The sequence below is a fragment of the Sinocyclocheilus grahami genome, unplaced genomic scaffold, assembly GCF_001515645.1.
Source record: "Sinocyclocheilus grahami isolate Dianchi unplaced genomic scaffold, SAMN03320097.WGS_v1.1 scaffold1838.1, whole genome shotgun sequence".
Lineage (NCBI taxonomy): Eukaryota > Metazoa > Chordata > Actinopteri > Cypriniformes > Cyprinidae > Sinocyclocheilus > Sinocyclocheilus grahami.
Window position 1 is genome coordinate 64730 of NW_015507017.1, and position 20163 is coordinate 84892.

Sequence of the window (20163 nt, forward strand, 5' to 3'; positions counted from 1 at the left end):
TCATACAGTAACCTAACCACCAGCATTAGCCACCTCTTCATCTCATCTGAGACGTGCGAGTCTCTGGCTGTCGGTGCTTCGTGCTTGTAATGATTTCTGCGTCTTTCTCTGATAGTTTTAAATGCTTTCACACTGCCGATGTTTGCTGCATTAGTGCATGCCTCTTTGATTGCGTTAGTTATTGTTCGGTGCTTATTCGGCAGAACACCGAAAGAGATTTTTTTGCTATTTTCGGACGAATAATTTCGGTTGCTGAACATTCGGTGCATCCCTATAATTAACCATACAGAAGAAACATTATTAGCAGGAATATTGGGTTTCGGGAGTAAATCAGAAGCGTAGCCATGGAAAGGCAGACAGAAGTGTTTGGGAATTTGCCAAAAGTGGATTTTTTTTGTTGTCTTTTATATATGGCTGTAGATGAATTCCTTGTCGATAGATGAGTTCATTGAGTTTGGAAACTTCCCATAGGGAATTCATGGGACGGTGTGTTCTGTGTCTCATCTATAGCCTTCAAGACGTTCATTTCTGTGTCATCAGTCAAGTGTTTCACTCAATATCGTACGTTAATGCCATTGTGTTTTTCTTTCTCCTCTAGTTCATCTGAAACGTCACTTCATGTTCCGGAACCACTTGTGTCTGGTCTTCGAGATGTTGTCCTATAACCTGTACGACCTGCTGAGGAACACCAATTTCCGCGGCGTGTCTCTGAACCTGACGCGCAAGTTTGCTCAGCAGCTGTGCACCGCGCTGCTCTTCCTGGCCACGCCTGAGCTGAGCATCATCCACTGTGACCTCAAACCCGAGAACATCTTGCTCTGCAACCCCAAGAGATCCGCCATCAAGATCGTGGACTTCGGGAGCTCGTGTCAGCTGGGACAGCGGGTGAGACTGCTGCAGTCCGGTCGATGTGCTCAGAGTTTGTCGTTTCCCGTGTTGATTTGAGTCTGTTTGTGTTTGACTGCTCCTCAAACCTCATTCAGTAACACGGCCGTATGTGTCCTCAGATATACCAGTACATCCAGAGCCGGTTCTACCGCTCGCCCGAGGTGCTGCTGGGAATGCCGTACGATCTGGCCATCGACATGTGGTCTCTGGGCTGCATCCTGGTGGAGATGCACAGCGGAGAGCCTATGTTCAGCGGCGCTAACGAGGTGAGCCCTGACCTGAACCCGTGCTCCTCTAGTCCGAGGTGCTCGACAGGCAGCACACATCCGGCAGTTACAGGTCTATATTTGTTTAAATTGTTGTCAGATGAAATCAGTTCAGTGGAAGCAAAACTTCATGCCAGTGATACTGAAGGATGTTGCTGCCTTAGAAATTATGTTTTGTGCTGGTACCTTGGCTGGTTTAGGCCTGTCATGGATAAATATGACCATAAAAGCAAAACATGCATTCAGTCTTAAAGTGACAGCAGCCTAATAATCTGTCATTTAATGTCAATCAAACAACAAAAGACAAAGAGAAAAATCACTCACTGCTCTTGACTGAATAACTTTAGTAAAGATTCATCTAGATTTAACTTACATCGTGAAGACTATGCAGTGTTATTCACATTTGTTTACATTTCTGCAGTATTTCTTACCTGAATACTACCATTAGACCTACCTGAAAAACACAAAGCACGATTTCATTTGAGTCTTTGTTCTGTCATATTTGTGATGTTGCTTGTAATTTGTATGTTTTTTTTCTTATTTTATTATAAGACCGCTTACTTGTCTTCAATAATGTTTGAACTTTATATCAGTAGAGCTAGTAGGTTTTGCTGTGGTCCTGAAAATGAGAATTTTACTAGCATCTCAAATGTTGGTGCTGTAACAGCCTTATTAGAATACAAGGCTCAAAAACAATGAAAACAAGACATTTTTGCATCACTGAATATTTTGTCAGAGCAAGTGCAAATCTGCAGCACTGGTCTGAGCCGGCCGGTATAAACGCATGATTAGCGCTGTGATGTAGTCGTCGATGTACCGTGTGTGATGGGTGTTTTGTTGGCAGGTCGACCAGATGAATAAAATCGTGGAGGTGTTGGGTGTCCCTCCCAATCATATTCTGGAGCAGGCGCCTAAAGCCAGGAAGTTCTTTGAGAAGATGTCTGACAGCACGTGGTGTGTGAAGAAGACCAAAGATGGCAAAAGGGTGCGGTTCTTTCTTTACATTGATCTGCCGGCTGTCTCTGTTTGATGCAGTGACTGACTCTTCTCGTCTCTCCCGTGCGCAGTATAAACCCGCAGGCTCCCGGAAGCTGCACAGTATTTTGGGCGTGGAGGCGGGTGGCCCCGGCGGGCGGAGAGCCGGTGAGTCGGGTCACGCCGTCGCAGACTACCTGAAGTTGACAGCACGTGGTGTGTGAAGAAGACCAAAGATGGCAAAAGGGTGCGGTTCTTTCTTTACATTGATCTGCCGGCTGTCTCTGTTTGATGCAGTGACACTGACTCTTCTCGTCTCTCCCGTGCGCAGTATAAACCCGCAGGCTCCCGGAAGCTGCACAGTATTTTGGGCGTGGAGGCGGGTGGCCCCGGCGGGCGGAGAGCCGGTGAGTCAGGTCACGCCGTCGCAGACTACCTGAAGTTCAAAGACCTGATCCTGCGGATGCTGGACTACGACCCCAAGACCCGCATCCAGCCGTATTACGCTCTGCAGCACAGCTTCTTCAAGAAGACCGCTGATGAAGGCACCAACACCAGCAGCAGCGTGTCCACGAGTCCGGCGCTGGAGCAGTCGCAGTCGTCCGGAACCACGTCCAGCACCTCCTCCAGCTCAGGTCAGAGAGGACGGCCGTGGTCACGCACTGATCTGAGACCATGAGTTCTGCTGTCACTGACTCGAAGCGCTGTGTGTTTGCAGGAGGATCGTCTGGAACGAGCACCAGTGGCCGCGCCCGCTCCGATCCGACCCATCAGCACCGGCACAGCGGAGGACACTTCAGTGCAGCGGTGAGCATGGACTGTCACAACCTCTGCCCGCAGGTGCCCACCACACACACACACACACACACAATCATGACCCTGACTCAGCTGAGCCCTATTACACGCATACACCTGACAGTAGTGCTGTCACTAACCATCATTTTGGTAATCGGTCGATTATTCTTTATAATTAAATTTTTTTGGGGGGGTAATAAAAATAGACCAAAGCGAACAATAGCCTTTAAAATTACTTAAATTACAGCAATGAGGCAATAATAATTAGTTCAAACAAAAGCAAGTAATCATAGTTTTATTGAACAAAACTGGTAAAATACATAATATATTATAAACAATAGAGCTAATGTACATTATGCATTATAACAAATGCCTGCAGAGGCGCCAGCGGCCTTGTTTTTACACTTTACAGCGTGATCTAATCCTTGTTTAATATTGACTAAACAACATTTAATTCAAATGACCACTTAATCTTTAATATCTGACCACTTCTTTACGACAGAAATGCTACAGCCACGGTCATTTCTGGACTCAGAGCGAGGTTTGGAGCTTTTATTTTGAAATTGCGATGAACAGTAGCATATTGAGAAAGATATTGATGTATTCTCAAATGATTTCGCTTATAAATCTGATGAAATGATGCACGTTGTGTTCCCAGATGAGCGTTATAATAAACCCAAACTCGCAGCATATGCAGAGATGGAGTTTGAGACGCTCCACACACATGTAAATGATAACGGTTTGTGCGGAGCAGCATTTACTGTGAATCGAGCCGCTCTGAGACGCTGAAAACACTGGAATCTGATCACGATCTGTTGGCTTGAACACAGTGTCACACTTCACTCTGAATCACAGCAGCAGATGATATACTTTTGCAGTTTGATAAGCACACTAAGCCATATCACGCTTTTATCATGAGACTGTTGGGCTGTCAGTCTAGATAATTCATGGGAATCTCTGGGTAAAGAACTAGCCACTGGATTTGATCGTTCGTGAGATTCATCACCTCAGATTTTTGACAGACATTCAGAGTTTGGATTGAGACACTCCGCAACGTCAACTGGAGATCATGACATTTTGTTTGTTTTAGATGACAGTCTCTTCCTGTCTTGGCCACATTAAATGAAATGAGTGCTGCGGTTCTACATCAGACCTCATAAAGTCACTCGAGTGAACACTAGACCTGCATGATCAGTGCATGTATAGCCATTTGGTTTTACTAACAGAGAGTTTGACTGCGAGAATGTGCCAGTTTGTTGGCTGCATGATTTAACGAGCTGGGATGTTGATCTGTGTCTGTGCTCTTCCTCAGGCGAGACAGGGCTTCGCTCCGGCGCTGGGTTGGGTGGGAGGAGACGGACTCCAGCAGGCGGCCGGAGAGACGCACCCCGTCCAGGAGACCACCTTCCACGTGCCGCCACACCAGCCCAAGGCTCTGCACCCCCATCATCATCATCACCACCACCACCACCACCCACCGCAGCAGCACGCCCCGGGACCCGCCAGGCCCCGGCCCCGCCTCTACTCGCCCTCTCACAGCGCCTCCACGCAGGACTCCATGGAGGTGACCCACGGCCACCTCTCCATGACCTCGCTGTCTTCCTCCGCCTCGTCCTCGTCCACGTCCTCGTCCTCCACCGGGAACCATCACTACGCCTACCAGAGCCGCCTGGGCTTCGGCCACAACGGCAGCATGACTTTGGGACTGGGTGCCTTCTCCAACCCGCGACAGGAGACGGGCGTGCCGGGTCACCCCTCGAACTCTGGGCCGGGCCACTACATAGCTGAGACTCACATGGGCCTGCGGCCGGGCCTGGAGCGCGAGGAGTCGCCCATGGCGGGCGTGTGTGTGCAGCAGAGCTCGGTGGCCAGCTCCTGACTATCCTAGCCTGAGAGCGTGCGTTTGTTGGGATTAAAGCTGCTGGAACGGGACGAGAGCCACCCGCGGACGCTTGACACGAGGCTTTCCTCGTCTGACCTTTGCTTCTGTTCTCCGATTCTCAGATGGTTTCAGATGCTCGTGCGCACGGGAGCGAGAGCGTCACGGCCGACCCACCCCAATCCCCCCACCGCGCTCGCGTCTTTTCTTCTTCACGTCGTGTGCTTCGAGCAGAGCTTTCCCAGAGTGCAATGAGACCCCTGTGACGGCGCGTGCGGCCGCGGGCAGCGCTTCTTTAAAATGGCCTTATCGTTACGGACTGAATGAAGACGAGCCAGACGTTTCTTCTTCAAGTGACAAAAGCTTTCATGTATTTTTGACGTGCGAACACCCTTCATTCACGACACGCCAAAACAGAACGGTGGTCCGAGGCCTTTCTTCACTAGAGATCCGCAGGACTGACGGTATCAGCGACGGCTGTGTCCCTTCCCGCTCTTCTGTTGTGCTCGGCATGTGTGTTTTACTTTGGCCCTTTCGCTTCTTTGATTTGGCTTCACGATTATGCTGTGAATTTTACACCACTTTTGTTTCTCCCTTTTGATAATTTATTGTACCAAAGGCGTTTTTTTTATAGAACATAGATGTCTGCAACCAATAATGTAGCAGTTCTGCACTTTGAAGCAAAGGTGTGTGTCATGTCAGTAAACGACTGTCAGAACTGGAAGTGATGATGTTTGATGTGGCGGAGAGCCCAATCCTGGACGCCATCGCTTGCGAAATTCTGTCGCTCTGTTTTTCTTTCTCTTCATTTCCTCTTACCAGACGGCAGCGGCACGAGCTGCAAGCATTTCCCGTCGGGGGTTTTGTGTTGATTCGGCTCTCACGGGACGGTGGACGCGGATGCTGCGAGCTGCTCGGCTGGTCCCAGAGCAGCTGGACAGTCGGAGATCCTCTCGAATCTCACGCAACGAAAGCAATCCGGCAGAGACCGGGAGGGAGACGGGCTGCTCTCGATCGCTCGCTCTCTCCGTCCGTCTGCGTGCGCGGTGGTGACGGGTGCGAGAGGGCGCACGGTTCTTTAGGGTTCCTGTGGTCACGGCATACAGAGGGAGTCCATGAAACAGGCTTCAGGTGTTTACTTTGTGACCCCATTTTAATAGCTGAAATAGAATTTATGTACATATTTATATTTTTTTAATAAAGGAAGTTTAGAACTCACTACTTTTTTCCTAATGGTATTTTGAGTACATTTACGTCAACTTGGTAACATGCAGTGGAAGTTCTCTGTGGTAGTCAATGGGTATCAGTGCTTCCAGGCCAAAGTAGTTGACGACGATGACGACGCTAGTACAAATGCAAAACTCTAGGGTTGAAGCGGGACGGAGAGTAGATCTTCATACTTTAATCTTCTAGACAGGGTATCGTGTGTGGATGTGTGTCCCACTCAGAACGGCATCGGGCGGCGCTTCACATGTTCGTATACTCCAGCGCTGACGTAGTATACATAGTACAGAAAGTAATTTTCTGTTTAGTTGTTGTTACGGCACACGCTTCAATAAATGGGTCCATTTGAAAGCAGAAATCGGCTGTGGCAGACGGGGAGTGTGTGTGTGTGTGTGTGTGTTCAGTGACTGTGTGTGTGAGAGTGTGTGTGCGTCCGTGCGTGTTCAGTGACTGTGTGTGTGTGCGTGTTCAGTGACTGAGTGAGTGTGTGTGAGTGTGTGCGTGCGTGTTCAGTGACTGAGTGTGTGTGTGCGTGTTCAGTGACAGTGTGTGTGTGCGTGTTCAGTGACTGTGTGTGTGTGTGTGGGTTCAGTGACTGAGTGACTGTGTGTGTGGGTTCAGTGACTGTGTGTGTGTGTGGGGTCGGTGTGTGGGTGTTGAGAGTGTGTGTGTGTGTGTGTGTGTGTGTGTGTGGGTTCAGTGTCTGTGTGTGTGTGTGTGTGTGGGTTCAGTGTGTGTGTGGGTTCAGTGACTGTGTGTGGGTTCAGTGTGTGTGTGGGTTCAGTGACTGTGTGTGTGTGTGTGTAGTGACAAACATCAGCAGTGCTCACTAACTCCTAGCGTTTCAGGTCACACGTTATGATTTGAAATCTCTCTCCCTGGTCCGACTTTCCCCTCGGCTTCCCGTCCGGTTCGCATTCTCACTCCTCGTTTGGTTCCAGGACATGTGATGATGATGATGATGATGTAAACAGAACGACAGACGGATATCTCGATCTTTATCCACAATTTGTAAGATCAGGACTTTCTGTGTAAATTAAAGTGTCACTGAGGGGCAGTAATGGACAAACCCTTTGTACTATATTCAAGCGGTCTTATGTATGATTATAAAAAACAAAGTTGCTTAACTTGTACCTGGTCTTCTCTCATTTCTTCATGTCAAGTTCTTCGGTGTCTGAATCACGAGCCATGAAAATCCCCTCATCGTGCTCTCGAGTGCTCTTCAGCTGTCAGAAGCTCAGGTCTCCAGGTTTGTGGCCTCCATTAATGCACAGGTCGTGAGTGTGAAGGATCGTGGGAAATGAATGTGGTGTCTCAGATGAGGTTAGTCCTGCTTCACGAGTGTAACCACACCAGAACACTGCTAACAGAGCCACAATAGTGAATAACACATCAGAACCACCAAACATTCAGGACTGTAACCACCAGAGACCGACAGGCATGAGTTCCTCCCAGTGATTAGAAATGGCCAGTCTTTGTGTTTGTGTTTGGACGAGTACGTTTGTAGGTTGCCCTCAATGTCAAAATGATTGAGATGCTCGATCTAATCAAAGACCGGCTTTTCCACTAGTTCTTTTAATGGCCTTTCCTTTCCTTTAATAGCATTAATTCAGGCCCTATTCAGTGAAATGCCATCACTGCCCAGAGCTCCACACGTTAGGGTTCTGCTCATCTGGTGAACCTGAAGCTAGTTTAGCAGCTCTTCTCAAACTTCAGTGACTGTTTGCCACTACACTAATAAACCTGCGTGACTCTGGCCTTTATAAAGGAGTGCAACTACTGAGAGCTTGTATGCAAAATGCGAAATAACATAAATTCGTGACGTCTGAGGAAATACTGAGCCGTATGAATCATGTAAGTGACATTTATTTAATTCAGAAAATGAGTCAAGAATTAAAAGAGTCTAGGCTTGTTTCACGCTCACTCTCTGTCCATATTTTCTTTCACATAACCTTGCTGTCTTGATTTGCGTTGAAGGAATCGTTCACAGTGTGCACAAAGTCAGTGTGGTGCAATGAAACATTCTCCTAAAGAGCTTCTTTATGCCTGTGAGTGAACTCTGACCTGTAAGTAATGTTAAAATAGAAAAAATGCATTGTTTACGTTTCTTTAGGATATTAATCATATTCAAAAGGACGCTTTCTACCCGTTTGTGTTAGCTAATCTAAGGAACTTGTTTTCTGTAAGCCAATCACAAACTACACTCGGGGAAGTGAGTGACGTCACTGTAGCGGAAGCGGAAGTTACAAAGAAAAGCCGTGGCCACCTCGGTGACGTCACTTCTGTCGCGCCCCACTGTGCACCCTAAATAGTGAGAGTAGAAGAAGCGCGTCCCGAAGCATAGTATGTTGAAAAGAGTATGCCAAAAGTCCCCGGTTGGTCTACTATTTCGGGTTGATTTTTGAGGCGTGTATCCGTGCACACGCTGATGACTAATATTGCCCACAATCCATTGCGCTTTGGCGAAGCTTTCGCTTCAGAACTACAAACACGAATAAAAAGTGTTAAAAACTACAATCATGGCGGATGTGTGCGACCAACGGTTTAGTAGAGAGGTTTAGATAAAGCGGTACGAGTTACTAATAATCAACATTTAATTTAACCTGGTAAAAAATATTCCTTTAATGTTATCTGTGTCGTGTTTCATCAGCAACAATTATGAGAACTTTTATAAGCATCCGTTTGGACATTAACTTTATTATTCCGGCAGATCAACATGCTACTTTTCTCTCCGGAAGTTAAATAAAATAAAATATGGAGGATATAAACTGACAAGATGACTGAGAGGCCAGTTTGCAGCGACAGGGTGCGTGTAACTAGTCCGACCTGATCGTTTGTCCTAAAGCTTGCCTGCTGTTCTGCTACACACTCAAAAGTGTGCTGCTTCTTCACCAGAGAGCACGTGCTTCACGGGCGAGTGTAAGTGTCAGCGGCTCAATCCGAAGCGCCTGTGATTGGTCCGTTCTGGCCCGCGCTGAGAAAAGTAACTGGTGTCACGTGACAGCTCTGTGCGGCATTATTTATTATTATTATTTATTATTAATGACAAGCTTCCTCAGATATCCGACCGACACGAGGCGGAGAGTATGAATAGCTAGGAGAGTATTTATTTTTTCTAGATAATTTATTTTCGATATATATATATATATTGAGGTCGGTGACGAACGGGAAGAGGCGGAGTCTGCAGCTCGAACACGGAAGAGAAGAAGACGGCGGGTCGTGACCGAGCTCCGGGGACTCATGGGCTCCACAGCAGTCGCTCCGTGCGCTGAAAGATGCTCATTACGCTGTGCTACATCTACCTGTGGCTGCGCTTCCAGAGACACTACACGGCCGTGATCCGCAGCGCGTTACACCGCCTCAGCGGCGGCCGGAGCAGCTTCACGTTCTGCGCGCTGAAGCCCGAGAGAGCCGATCTGCCTGAGGACACGCTGTTCCTGAGGCTCGGAGACAGAGTCATTTACATCACCGAGCCGCAGGTGAAGCGCCAGCTGTGTGTGTGAGAGAGAGAGAGAGAGAGAGTGTGTGTGTGAGAGTGTGAAAAGTGAGTGTGTGTGTGTGAGAGAGAGAGAGAAAAAGTGAGTGTGTGTGTGTGTCTATGAGAGCGAGAGAGTGAGTGTGTGTGTGTGTGTGTGTGAGAGAGAGAGAGAGAGTGTGTGTGTGGAGAGAGTGTGTGTGTGTGTGTGTGTGTGTGTGTGTCTCTCTGTGGCCTCTTAATGTGTGAATGAATCAGTGAAGCTCTGAGGATTCCTCACAATGACCGAACACTGTGTGTGTGTGTGTGTGTGTGTGTGTGTGTGTGTGTGTTCTGCAGGCGTGTGTTGACCTTAGTAAGTGGACACTGTTGGGCTCTTCGCTAATTTGTGGTCGGCGGCTAGAAAGCATCGCCTTCATCATAGAGGCCACATCAAGACAGAAAGTTCCAGCATCTCCATACAGAACCAACGAGAAAGTAAGTCCAGATCTTTCTACACACACACACACTCTCTCTCTTACACACACACACACTCTCTCTCTTACACACACACACACTCTCTCTCTTACACACACACACACTCTCTCTCTTACACACACACACACTCTCTCTCTTACACACACACACACTCTCTCTCTTACACACACACACACTCTCTCTCTTACACACACACACACTCTCTCTCTTACACACACACACACTCTCTCTCTTACACACACACACACTCTCTCTCTTACACACACACACACTCTCTCTCTTACACACACACACACTCTCTCTCTTACACACACACACACTCTCTCTCTTACACACACACACACTCTCTCTCTTACACACACACACACTCTCTCTCTTACACACACACACACTCTCTCTCTTACACACACACACACTCTCTCTCTTACACACACACACACTCTCTCTCTTACACACACACACACTCTCTCTCTTACACACACACACACTCTCTCTCTTACACACACACACACTCTCTCTCTTACACACACACACACTCTCTCTCTTACACACACACACACTCTCTCTCTTACACACACACACACTCTCTCTCTTACACACACACACACTCTCTCTCTTACACACACACACACTCTCTCTCTTACACACACACACACTCTCTCTCTTACACACACACACACTCTCTCTCTTACACACACACACACTCTCTCTCTTACACACACACACACTCTCTCTCTTACACACACACACACTCTCTCTCTTACACACACACACACTCTCTCTCTTACACACACACACACTCTCTCTCTTACACACACACACACTCTCTCTCTTACACACACACACACTCTCTCTCTTACACACACACACACTCTCTCTCTTACACACACACACACTCTCTCTCTTACACACACACACACTCTCTCTCTTACACACACACACACTCTCTCTCTTACACACACACACACTCTCTCTCTTACACACACACACACTCTCTCTCTTACACACACACACACTCTCTCTCTTACACACACACACACTCTCTCTCTTACACACACACACACTCTCTCTCTTACACACACACACACTCTCTCTCTTACACACACACACACTCTCTCTCTTACACACACACACACTCTCTCTCTTACACACACACACACTCTCTCTCTTACACACACACACACTCTCTCTCTTACACACACACACACTCTCTCTCTTACACACACACACACTCTCTCTCTTACACACACACACACTCTCTCTCTTACACACACACACACTCTCTCTCTTACACACACACACACTCTCTCTCTTACACACACACACACTCTCTCTCTTACACACACACACACTCATTAACACACTCTTCATTTAAGTAGATTTTTCTGAGCTCACTGACAGATATTTGTTCTTGCTTCATCGTTTGCCGTTGTCATTCTGTCAGGTGTATTTAGAGCATGTTCTCTGCTCTGCTGATAAGTGGCCTCACTGAAGAGAAGTCTGTGTGTGTCTGTCGTCCAGGTGCTGAACTGGTCTGATTACTGTCTGCCGTTGGCGCACAGTCCAGGACAGCCGTACCGGGCCGTCGCTGAAGCCAGCCTGGAGAATTTCAGCCGCCTCGGTGTGGCTTTTATGGAAGATCGTCTGCACATGGGCAATGGGCTCATACCTGAAAAGATAGTTTGTTAGTTTGACCAATGAGTGACGTCTTCGGGCAGGTGTGTGGATTCCTAGAGTCGCGCTAACGCAGTGTCTGTGTTTCTCTCTCCTAGCCGTGTTACTCAGAGAGACGGTGCTCGGAGAGCTGTTCGAACAGCAGCAGGACGCCAGGAGGATCGAGACCGAGCCGACTGAGCCACGAGACTCTCCACAGCCTCCCAGAAAGAGCAGCCTTCATCTGGAGCAGCAGCACATGGACGGACACCACCTGCACCTCTCCAGCTGCCACGAGTGTCTGGAGCTGGAGAACAGCACCATCCTGTCTGTGAAGTGCGCCTCCGCGGAGAACATCCCAGATCTGCCCGACGACGAGGAGGAGAGCGGGAGGAGGAACGCCAGCGGGAAGCCACCCAACCTGCTGGTGTTCACAGGCGGCTGCGAAGAGCAGTTCCAGAAGATCCGCTCGCTCCTGGAGGAGTGTGTGGACACGGAGCGCTACGCCATCTACCACCTGCGGCCGCAGCAGGCCCTGAGCGAGCCCTGGCTGGAGAACACGCTGCTGCTGGTGCTGGCCACTGATGAGACGCTCACGCCACAGCTGCAGCTGCGCTTCCTGTCCTACCTGAGCCACGGCGGGAAGCTCCTGGGCCTGTCGTCCTCGCTGTGTCCCGCCGGACTCACGCTGCGGCCCAGAGATGCGCAGAACGACCGCATCTGCAGCCTGACCTTCAGCAGGTCGGACAGCACGGAGCTGCAGCTGAGCGTGTTGTCCAGCGGGAGTGTGTACGAGCGAGACGGAGCCGGCGGAGGAGAGGTGGAGCTCTGGGGCCAGATCAGCGCGCAGGACGAGAGGGAGATGGCCATCGTGCGCGTGACTCACGGAGAGGACAGCGGAGAGGCCGTCCTGTGTCAGGTAATGAGCTCTACTTAAACTACACCCTTAAAGTATGCGCATACGTTGGAGTGTGTAGTAGAAAGGTTGGCAAGCTTTAGGACACGCTGCTTCATCATAACTGTGTCTTGCATAGTTGCGTGCATCCTGTCACCATTTAAACCGCCCTGTCTATCACGGGTGCTTTCAAAACACTAAATGACACACTACACACCATTTACAAGACTAGAGTATGAATTATATAAGGTTATTTTATCCCGCTTTGAGTGCATGAAGTGTCCAACATTCCACACTCCGATTCTTTCGGTTATTTAAGTGCATCATCCATGTTTTTAAAGTGCACTTTTTCTTTTTGGAGTTTTCCGTGCACAAGGATGCGATTTGGGATGCACCTTTGGTGAAACACTTTGCTTCTAAATTATTTTTCAGACCCAGTGGTTCATAGCACATATTAATCTTCCAAAGTCACATGATTTCAGTAAGCGAGGCTTCGTTATGGTTTGTGATGATCTCTGTGAACCATCGTCTATGGTGTTTTTACTTGAGTTTCTGCTGCGTTTACACAGTTTTGACCAGCAGGTGTGGCCGGCGTGTGGCGTTTCGAGCGCCGCCTCATTTTGCGAAGCAGTTGATTGAAAGATTGGAGAGGTTTGTTTCTCATCATTACAGAACGGTTCTCTTGTGTCTGCGCTCCGCAGGTGCGTTTGGAGACGGCTCCGGATGCTCATGATGCTCAAGGCTCCGCCGGCTTCTCAGAGCTGAAGATGAGCAACGGCCGGCGCTACGAGGTTCTGACGGAGATCCTGACGTCTCTGGGTCTGAGCTGTGAGCTGAGTCAGGTGCCTCCACACAGCCCCATCTACCTGCTCAGCACAGACACGGTGAGAGACTCGTCTGCTTCTGCAGCGCTTCATACAGTGCAGCTCGATTCACAGATAAACAGGAAGATAACCGTGTCAACGTGTCCGTCACAGTGTTGATTACCAACACTAACCCATTACTGTGTTGCCATCAGATCCGTCCATGATATTCCTAACCTACACATACAGATGTGATCGTCAGTTTAGTCTTTTCTATATGTGTATATATACATGCATACAGAAATTATTATTTTTATTTTTACATCCTGCCCAATCTTGTCTAATATAACAATGTTTATATTAAAAGCAATGAAAACTATATATGCTATATATTATGTGCAAAAAAAGTTACATTCTAACATTGTAACATTACAATCTAAAAACAAAGATAATGCTTTTAAAGCAGAAGTTAAAATCACTAAACTAAAATGAAAATGAATAAAAACAAAAGCACAGACTAATTCACTTGTAGGTTTAAAATTCTACATATGGCACAGTCATTGTCCGAAATGTAGCTATGATTTAAAAGGATTATAAAAAGATTTAAAGTGGTTTGTGTCTTTGGAGTCTTGACTGCGAGCTCTTATGATTAGTGCTATAAGAACAGAACAGCCCACCTCTAGTTAAGTGATTACGCTCAGTCAGTGTAATGCAGAGTTCTGTCCACAAGGTGTCAGTCTTTGTCTGTGACAACCTGATTTTACTGAAAATTATCAAAAGTGAGATAAACAAAGGCATCTCTAATATTTGTGCATTTGAGGTTAGATGTTATGCATGAAGTATAATTTAAATGCATGCATATATACAAATCAGATATATATATATATATATGTACATATGCATGCAAAAAGGTAATTGTAGCAGTAGAGGCAGTGAAGCGCGTGTTTGACATCAGTTCATTTAGTTTTCCATTAGCTGCTCGGTCAACACTGTTCTCGATGACCCTCGGACAGAAGCATGTTCTTTGACGTCGATCATTTACTAAGCGTTGTTCATTGAACCTCGGATGCCGTTTCCCACAATGCCTCTGTCGGCCCCCTGCTGCCGCCGGTGTCTGTCTGTGCTAATGTGGAGCTGCGCTCTGCTTGTTAAGATGCTGTCGCTCCCCAGAGACGGCTGGATTGTGTCTGGATTGTGTGGTCTGATGAGAAGCGGGCCGCTCTAATTGATTAAACAGCTCTGTGTTCTCCAGCTGATAATAAGGTCATTACTGCAGCGTTTGTCTGTTTACTCGTCTGCCTCCACAGCAGCTTCACATGCCCTGATCGTATTTCACAGATTTAAAAAAATAATTATATATATATTAACTTTATTATTATTGTTTTTGTTTTAAATTATGAATATTATTTATTATTATTTTAAATGTTATTAGTAATATTTTCATTATAATGAAATTATTTTTAAAAATATTAGTTTATTTTTATTGATTGTATATGCTGCACAGTTATATGTGTCCCTGCAGCACAGAAGCAGTGTTGAGTCGCTGGGGGATATTTGTAGCAATAGCCAACAATACATTGTATGGGTCACAATTATACATTTCTCTTTTATGCCAAAAATCATTAGGATATTAAGTAAAGATCATGTTCCATGAAGATATTTTGTACATTGCCTACCGTAAATATATCAAAACTTAATGTTTGATTAGTAATATGCATTGCTAAGAACTTCATTTGAACAACTTTAAAGATGATTTTCTCAATATTTAGATTTTTTTGCACCCTCAGATTCACAAATATTGTCCGATCCTAACAAACCACACATCAATGCAAAGATTATTTATTCAGCTTTCAGCTGATGTGTAAATCTGAATAGTTCTGAATTTGGTAATGGTGATATAATTAGTCGGAGCATTTTAATACACTAATGAAATCATGATGAGCTTCTCTTGCAGTTTACACAGAAGAAGAGAAGCCAACATTAACCTCGGCTAATTAACAAGCGCCGCGTCTCTTGAACGACACTTTGCTCTGATTTCAGCAGCACTGCCAGAAACACGTGTTATTCAAAGCTGTGTGACGGTGAAACAGTGCGCTGAGACTGAAGCTGTGTGTGTCTGTGTCTGTCTTTGCGTGCGTGTGTGTGTGTCTGTGTGTGTCCCGCAGGAGCAGACGGGCAGCTTTCTGCGCTGGCTACAGGAGCAGGCGGGTGGTTCGGGTGGAGTTCTGCGGAGCGCAGCCGGAGTGCTGAAGGTGGTGTGGGCTGGAGACGAGCCTCCGGATCTGTGTGAGGGTGAGCGAGTGTTACACACCGAGCCGCCCCAGAGTTTCTCTGAGCACTTCAGCCTGCAGACGTACAGACAGCACCTGCAGACGCAGCGGCTCGGACGGACCGTCCTGTACGCAGACGTCACCTCCAGCACCATGAGCATGCTAGACGGGTGAGCACAGCCGGCGGGGGGGCTGGAACTCATTTAATGCTGGAGTGAGCTCACAGAGGTAAGAGCGGCCTGATAGAGGCCTTTGTGTGCGGCGGGACTCGCACTGGGACACAGCCAGCGCACGGAGCAGGTGGAAGTCATTAGAGCTGTCATAACGTTTGAGTAATGGACGGCGGAGCGCGGCTGAAGTGATTGGGAGTGACAGTGTTGTCATTAGCCCTGTAAGCTAACGAAAAGGGGGCCGTGGAAAAAAAACATCTACAGTTTGATTTCCCCTGGCCTGATTATCAGAGTAATTTCCAGATGTTGCTCTCTGATTAAGTGGTATTATTCTAGAATGAGAGTGCTGAGTGGGCGGCGTGTCGGACAGGAAGTTCAAAACAGCGAGCGCAGGTCATGTGCTCACAGCTGCAGGACCTCAGCATTTATCCTCTCTAGTCACTATGTTCGGGAGGTTTCTCATCGCAGGACCAGAATGAGCTCACAGCGTTTATTATTACTGTTGTGCTCATTCATATTAATAGTGCTGTTAGTATTATTATTGTTGATTTGATGATCAGGTGAGCTCCAGATAAACAGGCATTTGATTCGTCTGATCTGTGGAAGATGAGGAGGTGTGTGTGTGTGTGTGTGTTTGATGAGCGTGTTAGCGCTCTGTTTGAGCAGCACACACTAATGATGGGCAGTCAGAGACTCTGTGTTTCTCACAAGGTCACAAACGGAGCAGAAACTCGAGGCCTTAAAAGTGAATGCATCAGATAAGATAGAGTGTGTGAAAGTATCTCGTTGGGGTTAGTGTGTTGCCTGATTAAATGGTTTTGTTCACTATCAGGGCGTGAGTGTCGGAGCATTGAGCTCTTCCTGTGACTCGGGCAGCACACGTCCATTTGGCTGCTTATTTGAAGAAGTTTATCATTAGTCACAACCTTTATTTTCATGCCATTCATCATCATCTGAAGATTGATAAACAAAAAGCATCACATTTTGTCATTTGTGGAGGAATCAAACGTGGGCTGCTGGAGTTGTCTAGAGGAACACGAGGCACTGTTTTCAGAGCGGGTCGGATCTCTTTCTCTTCTCTGAGTGTAATTAACACACACACTGAGGTCGTCCTGTCGTGTTGCAATCAGTGTTTGTTTTAACAGCGAATCCAAAACCCAAACTGACACGGTGTGGAATTAAACGGCACTTCCTGTGAAAACACCGGCTCTGTGTCACGAGGGGCCGGAGGAAAAGCCCAGCAGCCAGAGCATCGGGTTAGTACATGAACTGAAATTAGTCCAATTGACCTGCGTGCTCCAGCGACAATTACCTCAAATCGCAAGCAGATGCTCGTCGCTCTCATGACATATTCTCATACATCTGGCGCTCGGCGCTCACGAGAAGTGCGTGTCTGTGGCGAGTGTTGAGGAGCGCACGAGATCAAGTTTCAGCGCCGCGGCGGTTTAATCTGAAGCCAGCAGCTCTGGTGGAAGATCTCCTGCTGTGAGCTGAAGAGCATCACTGTCTGCTGAACAACCCTGTGTGTGTGTGTGTGTGTGTGTGTGCGCGTGTGTGAGAGAGAGTGCGCGTGTGAGAGAGAGCGTGCGCGTGTGAGAGAGCGTGCGCGTGTGAGAGAGAGCGTGCGCGTGTGAGAGAGAGCGTGCGCGTGTGAGAGAGTGTGCGTGTGCGTGTGAGAGAGTGTGCGTGTGCGTGTGAGAGAGAGTGTGTGTGTGTGCGTGTATGAATAAGTGTGTATATGAGTGTGTGTTTTACTAACAGCAGAAAGAGATTGATCAGCTCTGTTTCTGTTTGAAGATGGTAATTGCTGCAGATCCTCCAGAAACAGGATTTTCCCAATTAATCACATTTACAGATTAGACGGCTCTGATCGATCATCACATTTATGCCCTGCCAGATCAATACTAATATACTTATGCTAACAGCTAGAAATCCACTTTTAGCTCCACACATTGATGCGTGTTGTGTGTCATATTTCTGCTCTGTATGAGTGTTTGTGCATCCGCTCGTGTGCCACGGGTTTCAGAGCTTCTGTTGGGCGCTAATGGATCCCATGTGTTTTAGATTCTGTGACAATGGGCAATACACCAAATATTAGCACTATTATTGCAGTATCTTTGCTGACGATATAAAATGAGATAATATGAACTTAGGAACGCAGCAAATTCTGCATGAACGTGTCTTCTACATTCGTTTGCGTATGAGTGGTAGTTTGAGTCTGAATAGATCTGTGCAATAAGAGTCAGTGCAAACTAGAGCTGCTGCTTATTCTGTTTTCTGTGTATTTGTTGTTGCAACAAGCATGACTTTTTGTAAGAAGTTTGCAAATTTTTAGTATTTAATATTTTTATATTGGTAAGTAAATACGATTTTAAATGTTTCTTTTGTGTTAACTTAGTAAAAAGCAATAAGCGGTCACTGTCTTTAATTTTTTTAACTAGGTTTGATTTTGCATTAAACAATTTGTATGTGCTTTGTAACAATAGCTGGTCTGTCCAGATCACGTCTTTTTCAAAAAAAAAATAAATGTGTACATGAGCAAATGCACAAAAATATTGAGATATAGAATGAATGTAAACACAATTCCTACTTCAGACCTGTGCTGAGACGCTTGAGTGCTGCTGGGAAACATGTGAGTGAGTGTTTATAAGAGAGAGAGAGAGTGTGTGTGTGTGTGTGTGTGTGTGAGACCCCTTGGGTCTCCGGGTAACTGACCCTTTGGCTCAGTGGCCACAACAAAAGCACACACACACATTCACTCGGTTGTCGTGTCGGTCTGTGTTCTGGTCGTCTGTTCACTCACTGGTTAGCAGACGCTCACTAGTTCTGCAGGACTGATGTACTGGATCGTGTGTCTCATTTACTGTGGTTAATAGATGTGAGTAAAAACACTGAATTTGGGCATATCTGGACACGTTCATGTGTCTTCAGACAGTTTAATCATGTTTTTTCTCTGCAGTGTGAGAGACTGAAATTCTCTCATTGTTTGTGTCTTAATTACTAATGGTGCGTCTTTTCTTCTTTCACTCTTTTCAGGCCGTTACTGAAGTTTGTTCCTAATGCGGCTGCAGACGAGCTGCTTTCACAATGAGATTAACTGACCCTCAACACACACACACACACACACACACACACACACCTCACTGAGCCGCTAAGAGCATTACTGTGTGTGAAAAATATTGAGATATAGAATGAATGTAAACACAATTCCTACTTCAGACCTGTGCTGAGATGCTTGAGTGCTGCTGGGAAACATGTGAGTGAGTGTTTATAAGAGAGAGAGAGCGTGTGTGTGTGTGTGTGACCCCTTGGGTCTCCGGGTAACTGACCCTTTGGCTCAGTGGCCACAACAAAAGCACACACACACATTCACTCGGTTGTCGTGTCGGTCTGTGTTCTGGTCGTCTGTTCACTCACTGGTTAGCAGACGCTCACTAGTTCTGCAGGACTGATGTACTGGATCGTGTGTCTCATTTACTGTGGTTAATAGATGTGAGTAAAAACACTGAATTTGGGCATATCTGGACACGTTCATGTGTCTTCAGACAGTTTAATCATGTTTTTTCTCTGCAGTGTGAGAGACTGAAATTCTCTCATTGTTTGTGTCTTAATTACTAATGGTGCGTCTTTTCTTCTTTCACTCTTTTCAGGCCGTTACTGAAGTTTGTTCCTAATGCGGCTGCAGACGAGCTGCTTTCACAATGAGATTAACTGACCCTCAACACACACACACACACACACACTTCATTGAGCCGCTAAGAGCATTACTGTGTGTGTGTGTGTGTGTGTGTGTGTGTGATCCACAGCTGATCTCATATTTGTGTTGCTGAAATTAATTTGATGCCTCTTTACATGTTAATCTGAGAGGGATTGATTTCTGCTGAACAAAGACGAGAGAGAGAGAAAAGAAAGCCTGAGAGGTTTCTTGTCGGGTTTTTTTTTTTTGTCTCGTTTGTTCAGGGTTTGTGTGTCGTTTCTCTCTTTACCAGAAGCTTTGATCTCAGTTCTTCTTGTATTGTGTTTTTTCACTGCATTGAACTCGTTTCTAGCGTCGTGTTCCAGTTGAGCTTAAGAAAAACTCAAAATAGATACTGATTTCATTTTCGTGATTCTAGATTTAGTGTGATTTGTGTGCCCTAACCTTTTATTGTGTATAAAATCTACATGAATGAGACCAAAATATACGAGTGACACGAAAAAGAATCCGGATTCTCATAAAAGAATCAGGAAAATGAACCCCCCCCCCCACACACACACACACACACACACACACTCATACTGACACACACACACACACACTCTCTCACACTGACACACACTCACACACACACTCACTCTCTCACACACACTCACTCTCTCACACACACACACACTCACTCTCTCACACACACAC

The 20163-nt window shown here is 46.6% G+C and overlaps 2 protein-coding genes across 3 annotated transcripts in view; both read left to right on the top strand.

The window, feature by feature from the left end:
• The first annotated feature begins 570 nt into the window (after positions 1–570).
• Positions 571–6464, top strand: LOC107572954 (dual specificity tyrosine-phosphorylation-regulated kinase 1A-like). Its single transcript, XM_016259392.1, has 7 exons — positions 571–885; positions 1008–1154; positions 1999–2139; positions 2222–2306; positions 2546–2764; positions 2848–2969; positions 4237–6464. Exons 1-7 carry the CDS (start codon positions 619–621, stop codon positions 4801–4803), a joined length of 1548 nt encoding a protein of 515 aa, XP_016114878.1. The 5' UTR covers positions 571–618; the 3' UTR covers positions 4804–6464.
• A 2717-nt stretch (positions 6465–9181) lies between these two features.
• The window catches only part of hlcs (holocarboxylase synthetase (biotin-(proprionyl-CoA-carboxylase (ATP-hydrolysing)) ligase)), a 16997-nt gene continuing 6015 nt past the window's right edge, over positions 9182–20163 (top strand). The window contains exons 1-6 of one of the 2 annotated variants that reach the window (XM_016259390.1): positions 9182–9506; positions 9842–9979; positions 11501–11663; positions 11752–12551; positions 13229–13411; positions 15496–15770. In XM_016259390.1, coding sequence (XP_016114876.1) covers positions 9303–9506; positions 9842–9979; positions 11501–11663; positions 11752–12551; positions 13229–13411; positions 15496–15770 — 1763 coding nt within the window. In that variant the 5' untranslated portion in view covers positions 9182–9302. Of the gene's footprint in view, positions 9507–9841; positions 9980–11500; positions 11681–11751; positions 12552–13228; positions 13412–15495; positions 15771–20163 lie in introns of those variants that run through there. The other variant, XM_016259391.1, reaches the window with a different exon arrangement.